Source organism: Sceloporus undulatus, chromosome 1, assembly GCF_019175285.1.
Source record: "Sceloporus undulatus isolate JIND9_A2432 ecotype Alabama chromosome 1, SceUnd_v1.1, whole genome shotgun sequence".
Classification (NCBI taxonomy): domain Eukaryota; kingdom Metazoa; phylum Chordata; class Lepidosauria; order Squamata; family Phrynosomatidae; genus Sceloporus; species Sceloporus undulatus.
The window spans coordinates 277058741-277080295 of NC_056522.1; the positions used below are offsets into that span (position 1 = coordinate 277058741).

General features: G+C 40.6%; 1 protein-coding gene across 4 annotated transcripts in view; it reads right to left on the bottom strand.

Moving 5' to 3' along the window:
* Nucleotides 1-1328: 1328 nt before the first annotated feature.
* DENND2B (DENN domain containing 2B) overlaps nt 1329-21555 on the bottom strand; it is a 225541-nt gene continuing 205314 nt past the window's right edge. For all 4 annotated transcript variants that reach the window (XM_042439251.1, XM_042439425.1, XM_042439339.1 and 1 more), the window contains 6 exons: nt 16836-17013; nt 15895-15936; nt 13894-14005; nt 8476-8715; nt 4000-4086; nt 1329-2122 (listed from right to left, as the gene is read on the bottom strand). In XM_042439251.1, coding sequence (XP_042295185.1) covers nt 2088-2122; nt 4000-4086; nt 8476-8715; nt 13894-14005; nt 15895-15936; nt 16836-17013 — 694 coding nt within the window. In that variant the 3' untranslated portion in view covers nt 1329-2087. The remainder of the gene's footprint in view (nt 2123-3999; nt 4087-8475; nt 8716-13893; nt 14006-15894; nt 15937-16835; nt 17014-21555) is intronic.

A 21555-nucleotide genomic window follows, 5' to 3' on the forward strand; every position in this document is an offset into this window, starting at 1 on the left:
TTTTTAATAAAAAATTTAAAAGATTTTTTTAAATTAATTTTTATTTAAAAATTAAAATTTCAAAGAAACCTGGGGCCTCTCCTTTCTCCTCCCAATGAGCCTCACCCCATTCATACCATCTTGTCAGCATTTTAAAGTTGCAGATGAATGCCACAGCAAATGCAAATATTTGAGGAGCAGTGGTTTCCCCTCCCCTTAGGTTATTACTTGGTGCGCGTTGCACCGCACTGACTGAGGACTCTTGCTTTTCAGAATGCTGGGCTTCAGGCTTACCTTCTAGAACAATCCCAGAGAACAGTGAGACATTCCTGAACCCCACAATGGAGAAGGGAGCAATTAAATGAACTGAATACTTCCCTGCCAACCCCCATGATCAGGCAAAATAGGACCGAGGCAGCTCCTATACCTTTAATGGTTGTGTAAAAAAGGAAATTTTAGAGGTGTTGTTTGTTATGCAACCAGGTAACAAGGAACACCTGCTAAAAAATTCCTTTTTTACTGAACCATTAAAGGTACAAAAGCTGTCTCCAGTTTTCAGTCTAGCAATGCTGTACACCAGTATTTTGATCTCCAGTGACACAGGAATGATCAACCATAAGTACTAAAAACAAGTGTGCAGGGGGGAAAATTAACTGCTGTTCTAACTGAACTCTTATGTGTAGGGAAAAAATACAAGAGAACCCCAAGACTACAATTTATTTTATGCATATTTATGCGTGATAATTGGAGGGGATGTATGGGTAAATACTGTACTTGCAAAAGTGTCCATAGTTAAGGTTGAAGGAACAATCTTGGGAGATTGAGAAATCTTGCCTTCAACAACCATATAGCTGTTGTGATCAGACTTTGATTGAATAGGAGAGATACTGTATACATTCATCCAGATTTACTAATAAAAAGGTGGGTATGCTTGTTTGTGGATGTATCCTGTAACCTCCCAGACCAAGAGAGAAGCCAGTCAGTTATGGCAGGACTTCAGCTGCCTATTTTCACGGCACCTTCTGGCTGGGAGAATGATACGGATATCATTGCCCAGTCCTCTAGTCTCCAGTGTCTTGGAAGTGATTCAGTTGGAGTTCTGTGATGAAGGCAGATGGCTGGGCGAGAAAGCTGAAGATAAAGGATCTCAGCCTAATAATATAAAGTATAATAACATCCTAAATCTACAAAACACTAATACCTTTATTTTGGATGTTTTTGTACTTTGCTGTATGCCAACACAGCTATCCCGGATATGTTTTCTAATAATAGTAGTAGTTAGTGAATAGTACTCCAAAATGGTATTACTCAGAAGCCAAAATCTGGTAAGAATTCAACAAGTATGGATATTTGACATAAATATTTACACAATTTATTAGAAATCATACATTAGGAAAGGACGGACTGTACCGAATCACTTGCAGCTTGTGTGTCAAAAGGCCAGGGATTTCTCCACATTTAGCAATCATAGTGCAGGATGCATTACAACTTACTGACCATCATTTAAAACAAAGCAGATAATCTGTGACTGTGAATCAAGTACCTTTTACAGAGTAACTGGCTATTTTCTTTGAAAAATGAATTAGAAGACATTCTAAAGAAAAATATAAACTCTGTCATATATATATATATATGTATGTATGTATAAAGGGGCCCTCTTTCTTTTAAACACCCCCCCCCCAATTTCTCACACTGGAATTCTTTCACTTCCACAGTTCACCACAGAGCTCTTACAAACATCCATTGAAGTCAGTGGTTTTGCTGAGACAGTCAGCTGCACATAATTAGCTATTTAGTTTGCACCAAGCATCACTCAGTTCGTACTAAAGAAAGAAGCACCTGTTATTTTCAGGAATATACAAATAATACCACATTCGTCCCTGCCCTCAACAGAAAAAAAAATAGGGACACTTACAGCACATTATTTACAGTAACGATCCAAGTACATAATAATTATTATTATTTTGCTGGCACACCATCAACCAGCATTTGCAGTCACTTAAACTTGGACCAGCTCATTTTTTCCCCTTCTGGCAGCAGCATCGGAAAAGCTGCTCTATGCCCAGTGTCATAAATAGTCTTTGGATCAATACCTCAGTAGAAAGGAATCAATTCTTCTTGTGAAGAAACTTCATTTTATTTCCTGCATTGAAAAAAGGACACACACACACACACACACACACACACACACACAGTTATTAACATGCATTTAAAGCTATCAGCCTTCAATGCTACATCTGTAAAGAGGCCGTGGCACTCAACACATCTGTAGTATGCTATCTAGTTACTCAGAAAGACCGTTTTAAAAGTAGTACAGCAGTGACAAGGAATGTGTGGTCTTCAGCATAACCAACTGGTGAGGGTAATAAAGGGATGTCTGACAACATCTGGAGAGTCACTGCACATCAGCCATGCAGACAACCCACTCAAAGAATCTTGGTTTGTGAGTAAATCAGATGAAACAATGCTACATTTTCTTTCACATTTTGTTTTAAAATTTCCAACTTCTAAATTATACTTAAAATCCTTTTCAAACTAATTGGAGTAATATCATCTAACAGATACACTGACAGTTCTGGGGAAGCTGAAGGGGTGAGAGAAGCCTAGTTACTGCTGCTTCAAGGCACTCCCAGCACCTAGGTGATGGTTCCCAATTACCTTACTTTTGAGTCAGAAGGGCAATGAGTGGGCAAGAGCACTGCAATTTCAGAGACTCAAGGTCCATCCGTACTAACAATTTTTGATGAGTGGTTTCTTTAGGGACCCTCTTCACCTCCCTCCTACTAGCTCAAGTGAAGGAGAGAAGTGGGGGAGACTCTCCAAAGTATTTGAATAATGACACTTTGTATGCTCTTTCCCAGTTGCTGCTCAGCAGTGAAGAGAGAGCCTGGACAGATTCAGTGTCAGAAAATTCTTAGCAGATATCCAAGCTGGGAAGCTGCACAAAGTTGTGGGCAACTCTCAAGAGGGCCCCCTTAATAAGCTAAAAACCAGTTCCTTTTTATTTGTTCCAGGAAACGAACCTGGACAAAAGAAATCAGGTAGAGTGGTTATCTCAGAGTTCATCCACAATTTTGCAGGCTTTGTAGCTGTTCTTAGGTTGTTTTTGTTTCATTTTGTTATTTTTTTTTAAAAATAGCCAAATGACCTACCTCCTATTCAGATATTCTGTTTCCTTGAGGCCTATGAGAGTTTGGGTTTGGAGGAAACGGCATCAGGAAGGAGAGAAATTTGTATATCCAACAGCAGTTGAGAAGAAGTGCTGTATTAATGGTTTCTGAGTAAAGGGAGCATTATCTAGTTGATTTGTCCCTTGTCTATTGCATGCTTGGGACTAGTGCTAGCTATTCCTGAGCCTGATGCATGAATACCACTGGCACCAAGAGCTTCCTCCAAGTCTAAAAAACTAACTGTACTGGATAATAGATTGGTCATGCAGACAGAATATTGGGGAAAGGGAAGAGATTTCTATATTTTGTATGCCTATTCTTTGAGAACACCAGTAACAGCTTGCAAAATCTGCATACATAACCATGTGTGCACATACAGCAGTAATATTTTGAACCCCCCTCTTTATGTGCATGATTTTCTTTTTGAATTCTAGGACAAATTACTTCACAACACACTGTACTTAGGGCAGATCTTTCAAAGCTGAGAGCAAAACACTGTTCGTCGGGCATAAGAAAATACTCATGGAAAAGCCTTGTTCAGTTCTGTAGAAGCATCATTTTCAGCGTTTCATTTGACCAACAGGAACCATACTTTAAAATATGCAACTGTTTTACACATTTCATGATGAAACAAAAAGTGTCACCAACACTTAAAACAGTTCAGCAATTTTCTGGGCATATTAGCTCTTCCGTTACTTTTTAATAGATCCCTGCTTCTCTTGTATAGCTAGCAGATGCTGCAGTGAAGTAGCCTACAGGCATAGAATGTGCCTTATAACCATAATTTTTTTCTACAATTTTCTCAATATGCACACAAGTATGTTAAATATGTCAAAACCAAGTTCCTTACCAAGGCCTCGTAGAAACTTATTAACTCCACTTTGTTCAGTGTCTGGAAGCTCTTCCAAATATTGTTCAACCCGCTGTTCAAAGAGTCCTAAGGGAATCAGATCAAAGAGAAATCACTGGGTTTCCCCCCCCAAGAGACAGGAGAACCAAGTCTTTTGTCTTTGTCTCAGCCAAAGAACTACTTTTTAAAAAGCTCTTTTTTCAGTATTGCTTTTTATAAGGGTATTTTCAAAGCCCTTGTGAAGTCCTGTCCTTTATAGAGTTCTATGCCTTCCTTCATCCTAGTCCAGCAGCCTTTTTTCCTTTTTAAACACCTTCTTATCTTCTTAATACAATCAGGCACATTCAAACTATTTCTTAGGAGAACAGTTCCTTGTTGAATTCAGCATAATACTGTACCCTTGATGGAATCAGCAGTCTTGTAAGCAGCAGAATGTGCCCAGTAAATGCAAAATATTTGATGTCACAATACACAAAGAAGGAGTTTACTGATACAAAAAATGTGAAGTAAACAAAACCCATGTAAAACCTTGTGTCTAGAGTGTGCTCTACCCCTAAATAAGAAGCTGTGATTTAACTTTTAACAAACACCACATTTATTTAATTGTGTGTTGATTTAATCCAGCCTTTCAGTACTAAGTTCCAAGGTGGCTCCATGATTAAGAAATAGATATCACTAAAACCATAGTTGTTATGTTAAAATGCAACTAAAAATATTAAACAACTAAATCAAAAAACAATTTTAGGAACACATCATGGACAAAAGAAACGTATAGGAGCCCCAACTGAAAGCTGCTTCCTTAGTAGCTGGTCCATTACCAAAAGACAACTTGAATAAAAAGATCTTGACCTGCCAGGTTAAGGACAACAGGAAGCGGCCACCCTAGCCTCCTCTGAAAGGAAATCCAAAATGGTGCATTGGCTTAATTCTGTTTCTTAATTTTCAAGACAAATTATAGTATATTTAGCAAGCATCCTCTCATATCATCTGATTATGGAGGCTTAGATTAAGGGCCATTTCACATCACACAGTTATAGTACAGTGAGCCCCTACCTTACATGGGGGATCCGTTCCGGACCCCCCCCCCCGGCGTAAGGCAAAAAACATGTATGCTCAAGCCCCATTGAATATAATGGGGCTTGTGCTCACAGCGCGGTGTGCGTGTCATGGGCGCATGAACCATTGATGTATCTGCCGCACGGCTTCAGCATAAGCTGAAAGCTGCATATAGTGTGCCTGCATATGGCGTGGGTGCACTGTACTAGAATTCCACTTAATTGCTATGCCTGCCTCCTATGCAATCCTAGGATCTGACATGGGAGAGGTACTAGAGAACGCTGTGGAGAATTCTACATGCCCCTCCTTCAATTACAAATCCCAAGATCCCATAGGATGCAGCCAGGACAGTTAAAAGAGAACCATAATGTTATAACTCTGTAGTCAGGGTGACCAGAAGTCCTTCTTTTCCAGGACATGCCCTACATTTCAGCCTTCTGTCCAGGAGGGATTCCAAAATATCCTCCATTTTTAAAATTAATTTTTATTAAGTTTTAATACAGATTAAAAGAAAGATCTCTCACATAACATCTTCATTCTTGCTTCCCCTTACCCCTTCCCACCTCTCCCTATATTTCTACAATCATTCTACATACACATTGACTTCCTAATAATACAACACATTGGTTATTCTTTCTCAAGCTTGCACTAGTTTGAGTCTATTCATTTCATTTAGTTATTTTCTCCAACCTTTTATCTGGAAAAGTTTCATTTTTGATCTCTTCTCATCCTTGTTTATTTTAGATTTGCTTTTAAAATTTTCCTCTATCTTTGATTGTCTCTATACCTCCCATATTTCTCCCCATTTCCTTTCATATTGTTGGGTTGTTTTCCCATTTATATACATCATATATCTGTCCATTAAAGCTAGATCACTTAGTTTTAGAATTCATTCTTCCACTACGGGCACAGCTTTCCTTTTCCAATACTCTGCATAGATCATTCACATTGCCGTAATCATATATAGTACTGTACTTATTTCCTCTTGGTTTAATTTATCTTGTATAACATCTGGAATATTCAGTAGAAAGAATTCAGGTCTTAAAGGTATGTTCTTGTGCATTGTTTCTATGATGTTCCTGTGGATGTTCTTCCAAAATGCTTTTGCTTCACTGCATTGTTACCACATGCAATATAGTGTCCCTAATTCTCTTTTACATTTCCAACCGATGTTATTGTTATTCCTCTGTATCTTTGCTAATTTAGATGGAGTCATATACCACCTGAGAAATGCTTTATAATAATTTACTTTAAGGTTGTTGCATTTCGTAAATTTAAGGTTTTCTTTCCATGCTTTCTCCCAGCTTGCTAATGGTATTGGGTTCCCTATATTCTGCATCCATTTTATCATGCTTGTTTTAATTGTTTCTTCTTTCAGATAATAATCTAATAATAGTTTACAAATCTTGGTTATCACATGTTTCTCTCCTGTTTGCAGAATTTTCTCTAGTTCTTTTGTCTCCTTTTCTATTCCCTAAATTTTCATATCTTTTTTTGAACTTCTCTACTAGTTGTCTATAGGGAAACCAATGTATTTCTATTCCTTCTTCATATAGTTGGTCTCTTAAGTTTTATCCTATATCCTTCATTTGTTTTGATTAGAATGCCTTCATACATGAACCATTTACCCTTGAATAAATTTTCTCTTCTGTGGAAGGCTTCGTTGGAATTTTGGTATAAAATTGTCTTTTATATCTCATCCACACTTTATATAAAGCTTTTCTCATATGTGTGTGTGTTTGTGTGTGTGTGTGTGTGTGTGTGTGTGTGTAATGTGATACAAACTCATTATTTATTTTATCATAGCACAAGAATGCATGCCAACTGTAATATGAAAAAATGTCCTCCATTTTGCACATGACTACTACTTGAATGAAGCATTACTGATCTGACTACCATTACAGGGCACCCTGCATAATCTGGCCAAAGTACTAAGAAACCTCAATTTCTTTCTTCCTTTCCCTATATTCAAAACAGACTATCTGTATTCAGAAGGGAAAATGCTGTAATAAAGCTTCCACCCCTTGTCTTTCTAAACCTTTTTGTTATGTTTGATCCTGAGCTATAAAGCAGAACTATAGTCAGTCCAGAGCCCCAGCAGGTGGCATTGTTGTGCAATTACACTTCTAACACCAGCATTGATTCTTAGCAAGCAATTTCATGCTTTGTTCACTTCTTTCTGGCATTTATCAAGGCAGGCATACAAAACGGTACTATAGTCATACCAAGTCCAAACAGTAAGCCATCCAACAAGTCTGAAAAACTGATAAATCTGCAGCTGTACTTTTTTAATTGGTTAAAAGTTTCCTACATTTTTTACAAGTTACTAGGGTTTGCTGGATTCTCTCCTAGTACTGAGGTTTATCTACCAACTGCATTTCTTTGAGTGGCTTATGGAACTTTTCCAAAATACTTTTTCAAACCAGATGCCTCCAGCAGATATAATTATCATTCTAATGGCCAGACTTCTCACTGCAGGCAGATAAAAATTTAATTAATTACAGAATCTATAATAATAAAAGAATGTGTGTGTCTGGGTGTGTCGGCTTACTCCATAGCCCCAAGACAATGAAACTCAAGACACCTGAAATGTGGCACTGATGCACAGGGTTGCACTTGTTGATTAATTTGGTTTAAAATTGATTGATTTTAATTAATTAAAATCTGTCTGCATCCTGCATTACAACTGTAAGACTTTACGTGGCAAACTTCTTTAATCTTCCCTAACAAAGAGAAACTTGCAGGAAGGCAAAAGATACTCATTTCTCCAATGGGCCTCTAAGGGCTTCCATAGGGTCCCTGAACTCTTAAGCAGGGGAAAAAGCTGAACAAACACCAGGATGAAGATCAATGAAGAAGAAAGGGGAAGGAGAGGAGAGAGAGAGGAGGCGGAAAGAGAAAGAGTATCAGGATAGAATGGGAATTAAGGAATTCCTCACCCTTGCAAAGCTGGATACTTCTGCTAGTAATACTTACAGTGCTTTTAAAAGTCGTAACTCTTGTAAGTTGCACAATACTAATATGTTCATACAAATCAGGAAGAAAATTGCACTGAGGTTTGGCCAAGGCAACTACAGTAACAAGCATAAATTTTGCTGATGTATTAAATGCTTTCCTTCAGGACAGAGCTTGGAAAAGTTACCTTTTAGATCAGTGGTTCCCAGATATCCTCCAAATGTTTTGGACTTGATCTCCCAGAATTCCTGACTCTTGGCCAATTTGGCTGGAGATTCTGGGAGTTGAAGTCCAAAACACCTGGAGGACCAAAGTTTGGGAATCACTGTTTTAGAGTATGACCCCTGGAATCCCCTGAACTGCATGAGGGATTTTCCAATCTCTGTTTATTAGCTAAACATGTATTCAGGTGTATTAATTAGTAAAATTCAATTTTCTTCTGCAGGTGAATGAGTGGTGCCTTACCTTTTGCCCTACATTTTCTCAGTTCTCTATCTTGGATAAACCCAGCAAACATTTGAGATTCCATGAAGACCTCTAGAAAACGGCGGATGCTCTTTGAAGCCACAGATTTACGGAAGGCCTCTCTCTGGAAGACTCTCTCAGCCTTTTCATTTTGAGTTAGGAAAAGGGAATAATGTCCAATGGTCTCCACGAAGAAACGGATGAAAACTTCTGATACTAATCCATTTAAGGTATTACATTCTGCAAGAAAGAAGAGACACTATAACCAAAACTACACAATAAAACTGGATGTGTATTATTATTATTATTATTATTATTATTATTATTATTATTATTATTAATAATAATAATAATATATTTATTTATTTTCCTGATTTCTTGATTTCCCCTTTCAGTTCCATATAAGCAATACTTCTGTTCATCATTAGGATATAGACTTAATTCATTGGTTTACCATCCACCCCGTAACCTAACGGACTCCCTAGCTGAGATGACGCAACTAGTCTCGGAGCTGGTGTTGGAGTCGCCTAGGCTGCTAGTCCTGGGCGACCTCAACATCCCCCTTGAGACTGGGTTGACCAACCTTACTGGCGCAGCTCGGGAATTCATGCTTTCCATGACAAACATGGGCCTCTCCCAGATAGTCTCCGAGCCTACACACTGTGCAGGTCATGCCCTCGATGTGGTCTTCTGCACGGAACAGGCATATTCGTGGGCGGAGATAATTAGTATCTCCGCTTTGTCATGGACGGATCATTTCCTGGTTAAGGTTGGACTGAAGGCCACTATCCCTCTCTCCGGGGATGGAGGACCGATTAAAATGGTCCGCCCTCGAAGGCTGATGGAACCCGTCAGGTTCCAAGAAGCCCTAGAGGGTATTATGGTTGGCAGTGCTGGCGATTCTGTCGAAACTCTGGTTAATATGTGGAATAACAACTTTACCAGAGCGATTGATATGATCTCTCCCAAGCGTCCTTTCCAACCCGCTCAAAATCGTAATCCATGGTATACAGAAGATCTTAGACAAATGAAGCGGGCTGGACAACGACTAGAGCGCAAGTAGCAGAGAACTCAACTCATATCCGATAAGACACTTCATTCAACCTTTCTTAGGTCCTATCAAGTGGCGATAGATGCAACTAAGAAGTCCTTCAATTCTGCATCTATCGCGTCTGCAAAATCTCATCCAGCTGAGCTGTTCAGGGTAGTGAGGAACTTAACCCAACTACCTCCTACCCAGAACCCATTATTAGATTCTTCTGAAGCCTGCTGTGACACTTTTAATGATCATTTTGCAGATAAAATCTCTCGGATAAGAGCTGATTTGGATGCCAATTTGAGGACAGAGACAACTAGAGAGGCATCCAGTGCCTCCGCCATTACTGTTAGACTGGATCAATTTAAGTCGGTAAGTACTGAGGATATGGACAAGCTTCTCTGTAGTTTGAAAAAAGACGATTTGCTCTCTCGACCCTTGCCCAACCTGGCTGGCTGTCCAAGGGGGAGAAAAAATCATGGAGATGCTGAAAAACATAATTAATGCATCCCTCAGGGAGGGCTCCCTGCCTCCCTGTCTCAAGGAGGCAGTAGTTAGACCACTCTTAAAAAAGCCCTCCTTGGATAGAAATAACTACAGACCAGTCTCATTACTACCATTTTTGAGCAAGGTGATCGAGAGAGCGGTCGCCAATCATCTACAAGCAGTCTTGGATGAAACAGATTTTCTGGATCCATTTCAAACTGGATTCAGGACGGGATACGGAGTTGAGACTGCCATGGTTGCCTTAGTCGATGATCTCCGTCTGGGCATCGACAGGTGAAGTGTGACCCTGCTGGTGCTCTTGGACAGCTCAGTGGCCTTCGATACCATTGACCACGGTATCCTTTTGGAACGCCTGAGAGTTGGGTATTGGAGGCACTGCATTGCAGTGGTTCCGATCCTACCTCTCGGGCAGGTTCCAGATGGTGTCGCTTGGGGACAGTTGTTCGGCCAAGAGGGAGCTCAAATCAGGGGTCCCTCAAGGTGCGATTCTGTCCCCAATGCTATTCAACATTTACATGAAGCCGCTGGGAGAGATCATCCGGAGACATAGGGCGGGGTGTTATCAGTACGCTGATGACACCCTAATATACTTCTCTATGTCTCGGACTGAAGCAGTGACTAAGGATGGCATCTCTCCTCTGAATGCCTGTCGTGGGGTGGTAATGGACTGGATGAGGGAAAACTGACTCAAGCTGAATCCAGGTAAGACGGAGGTACTTGCTATAGGAACCTCGAATCCAGGAATGGAGTTGTGTCAGCCAGTTCTGGATGGGGTCACACTTCCCCTGAAGGATTCTGTTTGCAGCTTGGGGGTGCTTCTTGATTCGTCGCTGCAACTGACAGCTCAGGTGGATGCGACAGTCAAGAGTGCCTGCTATCACCTTCGTCTGATACGCCAACTGCGCCCCTTCCTGGAGCCAAGGGACCTGGAAACAGTAGTACACTGGTACCTCGGGTTACGAAATTAATTCGTTCCGCCGTTCCGTTCGTAACCCGATAATTTCGCAACCCGAAAAGGCTTTCCATTAGCGCTGGAAAGCCGCTAGCCACGCTTTGCGTTTGAATTTCGCGCCGAAATAAATTTCGTAACCCGAAAAAAATATCGTAACCCGGAACAGTTTTTTCCAATCTAACTTTTTCGTAACCCGGAAATTTCGTAACGCGATCATTTCGTATCCCGGGGCACCACTGTACATGCACTGGTAACCTCTCGATTGGACTTCTGTAATGCGCTCTACTTGGGGCTACCCTTGTGCCAAGTTCGTTGGTACAAAATATGGCAGCCAGATTGATCACGGGAACTTCTAGGAATGACCATATAACACTGGTCTTGAAGTCCCTGCACTGGCTGCCTATTAGTTTCCGGGCAAAGTACAAGGTGTTGGTGATTACCTTTAAAGCCCTACATGGCTTGGGCCCAGAGTACTTGAAGGAACACCTTCTTCCCTATTGTCCGTCCCACACACTAAGGTCCTCTGGAAGAAATCTACCACAGCCAAAAAAATCTAGGCTAACATCTGTCTCCCAGAGGGCCTTTTCTACTACTGCTCCTAAACTATGGAACGACCTGCCGGAGGAGATCCGTCACATTTCCACTCTGGTAGCTTTTAAGAAAGCACTCAAGACGGATCTCTTCTGGCAGGCCTTTCCAACCTAGTTACCCTCCCCAGATATAAAGATATTTGTCCCCTCATCTGTCTATTTCCCCCCGCCAATGTTTCTGCCTATTTTTTGGTTGTTCAATGTTTTTAATGTTTTTAATTTTTTAAATGTTTTAATATTATTACTGTTTAATTCTGTTTTAGTACTGGGAATGGGGGGGGGTAGGTCTACGGTTTGATGTTTTAACTCTATTGTAATTTGTTGTATTTTATTGTTGTAACCCGCCCGGATTCTTCGTGATTGGGTGGGCTAGAAATAAATATATTATTATTATTATTATTATTATTATTATTATTATTATTATTATTACGCTTAAGCCTTGTATCCACATATTCTGTCTTCACACTGCCCTTCCTCTTTCCCACCTGGTTTCCCACAACTGAAGACTTCCTGCATCAATAAATCTCTATACTGTAGTCTCTTGTTTCATCTAAACGGGGAGAGTATAGATACCAAAATTAGAATAAACCAGGATCTTAAACCACAATTTGCAGATGGATTCAGAGTCTGGCTTGTTTCTTTCAAGGTCAGAATTTTTTTAGTGCATTTAGTTTTGTCTAACTTGAGGAAATTACATTAACACACACAAAAAAATCTTCAATGATAAGCTGGTTTTCATACAAACTAGGCCAGTGAGAATTTCCCTCTCTCACATAAACAGTTTAACCAAGAAAAGCTGGTACAAATGTCAAACCAAGCCCACACAGTTTAAATACTGATAATGACTTCAATTTTTTCCATTATTTCTGGAGACAAAGCTAAGAAATCACTTTCATGCCTCATTCACAGTAGAATTAGCTAGTTCACTAACAACATTAATCAATTTAATAAGAAGCCTTTTTAATTCTAAAAATGAAGAAAAAGCTTATTTGATTAGAAAAATTTTCAAGACACTGTCAACAAAGAGATTATCAAGGTAGGCACCATAGTGTTCTTTGCCACGGGGTGTGCCTCTAATTTGGAAGTGAGCAACTTCCCAGGGTCAGGGAGGCCATGTTGGATATCCTACTCCTGGAATTGCTGCTGCTCCCACCAAATTTCAGCAGCTGCTACAGTTGTCCACCAAACTCATGCATTTGCTTGCCATGGTGTAGAAATATGCCAGAGTACAATCCTGCATCACAGAGCTTTGACAGTACGGGGAAGAGTGTCTCTGTTCCAGAAGGGAGGAGAAACCAAAAAATCCAGGGTTGTTTTGGTGACACTGCCACTGATTCCAAGCAATACTTTTGTCAATGACTGTGGGAACATCACCACTTTGGGCTGTAAAAGAGGAAGCTGTGGCAGCAGCATCAAATGAAAGCAGGGCAAAACTGATCTTGAGTTTTGCCCTCTCTTGCTCTAGATGAAGATAAAAAATAGAAACTTTAGTCCTAGAAAGACACAGGGGCTCGACAGACTGCCCGTTTCCTAGCTGGATCAGGGCGACGGCAACCTCACACCATGGCCCCAATTCGGCCTTTTGAGGGCGCAAAAAGGAGCTGCAAAAAGCTCTTTTTTTGCACTCTTAAAAGGGCACCATAGCTGCGGTTGCGCAGCTGTATGGCACTGTGTCATATGGGTGCCGTGCACCATGTGGGGCGGCACGTGGTGTCAGGGCACCCTGGGGGGGCGGAGTCAGGCGTGCGTTGACAGGACACTACGCCTGACTCTGCCCCCATGCCAGCCTTTCAGGCTGTTCTGTACAGGGCCTTACTTGAAGCAAATAACACAATCCCACCAATATTCATGCAACAAATTGCAGTGCCAATTTCTGGTACAGCCTGATGTTATTTGGTGTTTTCCTAGGGAAGCTACAATGAATGAGATTAACACTGCAAAATTCTCTGAACCAAATGTAGTTTCTTCTTTCATTCCTTTGGGGATATCACAGCATCCAAGCTTGTAATTAAATTCTCACAAACAAAATAATTTGCCAGAAACATACTCATGGAACTGACTCCCCAGAATAGCTGGCCTAGAATTCTTACTTAATCAAATGATTAGTAATGTGTGACAATGTTTTGAAAAATAATATGTGTCATCGTTAAATACTCCCATGAATTGTTTGCTGTTGCGAAATGCATGTTTAATGTTGAAAAATATACTTTTTGCAATAAGGTGATCCATTTACATATAACATTCTTGTTTGCCTCTTTAGCTTCCAGGGACATGTTATTACCCATCTCACAAATACTTTGCTGTAAACACAATTTGTTCCCAGTCTTTCTTACCCTCATCTGATTCACTGTCTGAATCCTGGTTTATTAAATCATTTTTCCTCTCTAGAGCCTGCTCCAGAGCTGCTTGCAGTTTCCTAGGCAAAAGTGTGTCTTCATCATCCATCTAAAAGAGGGAAAATAAAACCAGGACTTCAATTTTCCTTATATGCAAATTTCCAGTTCTAATTTTATACCTTAACACTTCAGAATGCTTAGGTATTTAATGCTGATACATTTTGTAAAAAAATATTACAAAACATTTCTATGTCTTTCAGACTGGGTGCAATTTTATAGCAATTTTAGTATGAACAAAAATCAAGCTGATAACAAAAACAGGAAATAATACTCCACTAAAGTTCTGTAGGGCATCAGCCCCAATTAGTCTACATGCTTCATGCATATGCATGAGAAAGCTGGAGCCAATTCATAGTTTCATGAGAGAAACTAACTATTCAGCGATCACTTAAGGTCTAGGGAGGCCCATTCCAATGCTCTCATCCACTGCAGCTCCTTAATCTCCATTGCCCTCTTTGTCCAAGCACAGGAAGAATAGAGGGAAGATGCTGCTTCAAAATGCTTCCACTGTAGGAAGGAAGGACAGTGAAGTAGGAGCTCTCAAAGGGATGATTGTATAAAATAATAAAACTTAGTAGGAGACCTGAGATCCATGAGCAGTATCTTTTCTAAGGCAAATGCCTCTCAAAGAATAGAACTTTGAATGCTGGTGAAATCCCACATTGTGTAGTATGCCCATGGTTATTAAATGAAAGTTCTATATTACAGATGTTTAAAAAAAGTTTATGACTGCAGTGCAGATCAGCAGATGTGCCCATGCATTGGAATGGAAATTGAACTGTGGGGAACTAAGGGGCTCAATGCTGCCCCTTTGTGTCCTAGATGGGGGCTGCGGCAATCACACGCCGTGGCCTCGGAGGGAACAAAAAGAAACCTCAAAAAGGCAGTGCGGCACCTTGACATCCCTTTTGTGTAGTGCCATTTGGGTGCTGTGCCCAGCGTGCATCATCATGGAGTGTGCCGTGTGGATGGGTGTGAGCCATAATGGTGGCCATGCAGTGCAGTAAGGGCTTTGAGCATGCAGACACTCAGCCCTCACCATGCGTACAGGATGGCACAAAGTGCCAGTCTGTACAGCCCCTGACTGCACCAAGATTGCTTCAGTTTACATTCAAGCAGCACAGTGATACATGATATGAATTATAAACAAGCAGCTGTTCTCCTATGCTGGCAGCAAATCTTGCAAACAGAACACTGGAACATCCTATGGCAAGGGTGGGGAATCCTTTTCAGCCTGAGGACTGAAGTTCACTCCAGATAAGTTCTCAGGGGCCACATTCCAGTGGTGGTCAGGGCTAAAGTCAAAGTCAACCCAAGTGCAGCATATTTAACTTAAATATTTACTGCCAGTAACTGAGCCTTAGGAAAAGTATATTAAGCTTTTAGAAGCAGGGAGGCGGGGGGGGGGGGATATATACAAGACAGCCAGTATGGCATAGTGGTTTGAGTGCTGGACTACAGCCTCAAGGGAAGTCAATGGAAAATGAACAAATCTTTTTCATGGAAATGGAAAATAGTTCATTGGAAAATGAACAAATCACACAACAGCAACAGCAACACATATACAAAAGTTGAGAAGCCACCATACTGGCTCTCTTGTATACATGTCATTGGGAAGGGGGAATGGTCCAAGGGGGAAACCCAGAGGGTTGGATTTAGCTCCTAGGATTGGATGTGACTTTAGGACTTGACGTTTCTCATCCTAGCCCTATGGCATAAATTTGCCTGATGTCTTGGCAATATCCTTCACTTCCTCATGGAACGATGTTTATTTATGAGCTCCTACCACCACCACCACCATTTCCATTTCCATATTTTCTCATTTTCATGGAGCAATTTCACAATTAAGTCTTGCTGGGTTTTTTGTTGTTGTTGTTTTGCAATAGTCAATGAAGTGCTTTCTTCATTTCAAAGCACTAAACAAAAACCATCTAGTACCTGTCTGATGAAACGATCAGATCCAAGGTTCACCATCAATGCCTAAAGAGAATTAACACAGAAAGGTTTTATGTGGATGCCTGGAAGCATTTTATCACTACCACTAAGCCTTGTAACAATAATATCATTTGAAAAGTGAGAGCAAAAAGGGGGGGGGGGGAGAGAGATGAAGGCCAACCTTGCACATTGACTCTAGTTGTTTCTCCCTCTGCTATCATGACCCCTCAAAAGGGAACAACACTATGAGGACCTCAGTAGTCCTTGATCCCAGTTACTTGGACAAATAACAACTACTGGTACAGCAACTAGTACTGCAGTTTTCAGACTGAGCTGGTTTCACTGTAGGTGAAACAGTGCAGAAGAGGACTGAATCCAGCTCCAAATAGGATCTCAGAATCTAACTCCATATAGGTGAAATGCTGGTGATAGCATTTTGATCATATCTCCATTCAACACAGTGCCAGTATGTCCTCCTAGAAGACTGTGTGCATTTGAAAATAATATCACCCTCCAGTTTTGTGTTAGTATTTTAATTCTCATATCAAATAGTAAAATAATGTACTGTTTGCTGCCATTCTGTCTCTTGGGAGAAAATATGCCAAGACATGTAAAACATAATGGCTAACATTCTGTACTGCAGCTATGAATTCATAAACTAGTATTATGGATCTGTGACTGCTCCATAGTCACTAACATAGCATGGCAGTATTGCCACAATTGTAAATGCCCTCCCAAACCTACATTATTGGGCAGCAGCCACACCGAGAGAGGAAGGTCTGTTCAACCATTATAGGTTGATTTTATGTTTGGGAAAGGAAGGAGGTGGGATAAAGCACCTGCAGCCCCTTCAGTATGTTACAAGTAAAGATTCAAATTATAGTCAAATTCTCTCCTGAGAAATTTCTTTAGCAAAAAAAGTGCACTATTGGCTCCAATCTTACCTCTTCTACTGGTAGCTCCTTTAGTTTGGGCAATGAACTGGACAATAATCCAACCAGAAATGGAGTAGGGCAACACACAATGTCAATCATGGAAGAAGGGAGGACAGGAATGAAGGTATGTTGCCAGGAGAAGGGATACAGCAAAGCCACCACAGCATGAGAGCAGCTGGAGAGGGTGCTGAGAAGGAAAGAACGGGCATTAATACATGTTAAAGAAAAATACACTTTTTTGGTTAGATAAGGGGCTTCATGATACATAGGAGTAGTACTTCTTGCAGTGCATAGTTAAACAATGGAACTCACTATACTCAAATTGGAGAGAACCAGCATGGCATAGTAATTTGAGTGTTGGACTATGCATCTGGAGACCAGGGTTCAATTCTCACCTCCGCCATGAAACCCACTGCATGACCCTGAACAAGTCACATGCTCTCCGCCTCAGGAAAAGGCACTGGCATTCCTCTGGACAAATCTTGCTAAGAAAAAAATTAATTAATTCCAGTACTAGAGGCACAAAAGCTCTGAATTCCAGTTGCTGGAGAACACAGGTAAGAAAATGCAGAGGTGCTGTTGACCTTATGTCCTACTTATGAGCTTCCCGAAGCATCTAGTTGGCCACTGCAGGAAGGGAATGTTGGGCCAGAAGGGCCTTTGGATGTTTCTCATGCTTTTAGGGTCCAGAGGGAGATTCTGCATCTTATCCATCAAAGAGGAGACAAATGAACTTCATTTCCAGTGCAACACATAGAAGGGAAATGTGTGCCTTTCTCCCACAATGGGATGTGTACACTCCAGAAGCAGAATAGCTCACACATCTTGATACATATGTTTATCTTACACAAAATGGCAAAAGTACTTCCTATTCCCAATGTTCTTGAGATATGTAATGACATTCAGGCCAAGATCTGTCAAACACAATTGTTCCCGAGAGCACCAACAGGGGAATTGCCACTTTTGATCCTTCAACAGCTACCTAGCAGTTCTCCTCAACCTAAAGACATATGAGGTGAGGAGGGGGCTGCTGAATTTCTACTGACTGCACAGGAATCCTGTCAAGGCCACTTGCCAAGGCAATTCTATTTAAAAGGCTATTATTAGCCTAACAGCTGCTTTCCTTCTGAAATTGTGTGGCAGCTTTCTTTACAACCACTTTCAACTAGGCTCCTTGTTGTACATCTCTGCTTACATTTTTCACACCATACGTAAGCCCTGGAAAAAAGCCATGTCCTTGTGCAGTACAGCAGTTTGGAAATGGGAACATCAACTCGCCTAATGTCCTTGACCTTGGCCAAGTGCAAATGCATTTGTTAGCACTCACTCTCAGATTCCACCATCCTAGAGGATGTAGCAGAATAGTTATAATTTCCCTCATTTGTCAAGCTCTTATCAAAGAAAGTCACCCTTTGAATTAAAAAATGATTATGTATCTTTTGTGGGAAATTCCCTTAATTTTAACCACAGCACTTTCCTAAGACTATAATAAAATAGTTGTCAGGGAACAAAAGAAGAAAGAGGCTTTTAAGAGGTGCAACTTTGATTTGTGGGTCTAAATCCAATTGTTAGTCCCAACTCAAGTAGACCCACTGAGTCAATGGGACTAAGTATTGCCCTAACTGAGAGACAGCATGGTATAGTGTTTTGAGCACTGGACAACAACTCTGAAGATCACGGTTCAATTGTCACTTGGCCTTGGAAACCTACTTGGTGACCTCAGCCCCAGAAATCCCCATGACAGGTTTGCCTTAAGATTGCTATAAGTCAGAAATTACTTGAAGGCACACAACAACAAATTGCCTTCACTCTCATTCATTCAATGAATCATCTGCAATTGGGACTAATGTTTGAGATTTTCTTCTCAAACTTCAGATAATATGTTGGGAATTTAACACCCGTCAGTGCAGCTAAGCAAATGTATTAAATTCAAATTTGCTGGTGCCTATTTATTCCAAAAAATTATGGTCACTCTTAGAGTTCCCCCCCCTATTCATACTCAATCTACTCATCTGCCATCCACATGGAGACCCGAGATGGCATCAAACATCTGTTTGGAGACATTCTGCCATCTCTCTAAGCAAAAGCATTCTGAAAAGATGCAGGACTCCTTTCTTAACCGGGACAATAGTGCTGACACTGAACAAGTTGCACTGGAAAACTATACCTAGCTGATTTCTGCTTTGGCTATATTATTGAGAAGCACTGAGATGAGGTCTGAAAATCTTAAGACATAAGGGTAGGGTTTGACAAGAAATGTATTGAGGCAAAAAAAAAAAAAAAGCTTAAGGACAATATATTGCCAGTATAGAAGAGATAACTGTAGAACTTTGCCTCCACCATAGTATCTTAGCAAAAGACACTACAGGGCCCTCATTGCACAGAAAAAGAAGGAAGCCATGCATAGGCAATGGAATATTTTGATAAATTCTTCCTTGTAGAAAAAAAATACTAGGCAACCTTGTGAGTTTGATTCAAAATAATATACCTGCCTATGTTTCAGAATTTTATTTTTCTATTCTCTTTAGGGAATGTAAAGAGCAGGTGCTTATGGTGACATATTCTCTCTCCCTGGATTTCTGACTCTCTCCACTGGGCTCCTGTGACTCAAGCTGAAGTAAAATGATCCAGTCTGAAACCACTTTAACTGCCCTGGCTCAGTGCTAGGGAATCCTGGGAACTGTAGTTTATTGTGGTACCAGATCTCTCTGACAGAGAAGGCTAAATGTCTTATAAAACTACAGTTCTCAGAATTCCCCAGCATTGAGCCAGGGCAATTAAAGCAGTCCCAAACTGGACTTCCACAGCCCAAAGCCGGCTTCAAGATGCTCTGGTGGCATGGTATGTGTTAATGCTGTGCTGCCACACCATCTACCTGATTTTTGGTGCCTTCAGGGCAGTGTGGGAGTGTGCGGCATATAAACACCATGCTCCCAAGCCACAAATATGGCAGTTTGAAAGGGCCATCTTTTCCAGCCCATAGATGTCGTTTTTCAGTCCCTTGGCACTTGGGTATGCCATCGAACATTTGCTATTCTATCAGCATCTAAGAGTGCTAAAGCTATAGACTGGGTATGTCTATGTATGCGTGTATACACACACACATACGCACACAAACAAATACTAAAGTAGGACAATTCATCCCTCGTGCACTCAGGATATTTCAGGACAAGGTGCTACTACCACTGCTGTTTGGATCCCAGTCTGGATTCTGGGTTTTTCTTCAGCCCTGGAACAAATACTTTTATTTTTTGCAGCAATTGTTCTGTGCACCAAACTGTATGCCACCAACTTGAAACTAGCTGTTCATCAATGGAACGCACTGCTTGGTGTTGGGTACTAAGATACTGGCTAAAATCTTTTTTATGTGAGACCTGAATCAGGGTATGTGGATCTTCTTCAGGAAGAGAACTACACCAACTAGTGTCTAAAGCTATTAGAAACAAATTACACACAATAGGTTTCTCTAACAACTTCCTTTCTAACCAAGACTTCTCTAAGGCATAATTTATTCTTGCTCGCCAGGTTAAAGATATGCAATATTCAGTACTTGCTACTCATACTACCTGCTCTCCAATTAATTTAGGGCTGTCATTTAACACTGATAGGGGTGCTAACTATCTTATTTAATCATCTCTAAATACTGTATGATTTTTAATAAAGCTCATCTGAATGCTAGAAATTGTTCCTTTTCTCTGCTGCTAAGGTTTGTAAAATGATGACTCAGACACATACATAATACTTGAGGTTTGTCTCCTTTTAATTGTACTAAATGATACCAAACATACTAAATGTTTTGGATTTTATTTTTAAAAAATATTTTAACTCTTAAACAATTCTGGTCTGTTTTATACTGCTTAGCTTGTATGACACATTTCTTGTGTTTTAATGGTCTGTGACTGTACAATAAAGATTGCTCGACTGGTTACAACTGGGGACTAATGGCAAACAAGGTTCTGTGGGATATTTTGGAAGGACCATGTTGTCACATTTAGCACTTATAAGGTACTTCCATGCTTCTTTATCCAGAGTTTTTGTGAAGCAAAATAAAGGCATGCCAGGCATGCCAAAATCTGTCGTTAGTTGTTCCAAACTTTGTGCTGATCCAACCTGTTCAGCAGAATAAGTGGGGCAAGGAGGGAGATGGAAGAAGGCAACCACTGAAACCTGATGACTTCAACTGACTTTACAATGTCCTTCACAAGTCCATCACAAATTCAAGCCACTTCCACACACAGTATATTTACTAAACCCAGAATATGCAACAACCAAACAAAGCAAGCCAATAAACCCCACAATGCTCCACCAAATGAATACAGAGATATAACTATTAATCCCTTCTCTAAATGTTAGGATTACTTATGCTTTGATGGACGGCTAACTAATTGAAACATACACTAAATAAGCAGTGTTATTGGGCAAGAAGACTACATGTTTAGTGGTCAGGATCTAAGTTGTTCTCCATGGGTTGCCATGCCCTTGAAAAAGTAGAAGTGGATTCTCTGGTGCTGGCTGTGTCCAAGAGTGCTTTTGCCCAACTTTGACTGGAGTACCAAATGATTCTGTTCAAACAGAAGAAAGGTCTGGCCTCAGTTATGCATGCCTTTTAGATGCACACAGAGTGGACAACTGTAAAGCCCTCCATGTCGGTCTCCCCTCAAAAACAATTCAAAAACTGCAACTAGCGCACAAGGGACTAGCTAAAGGATGTGTTTTATGGAGCATGTGG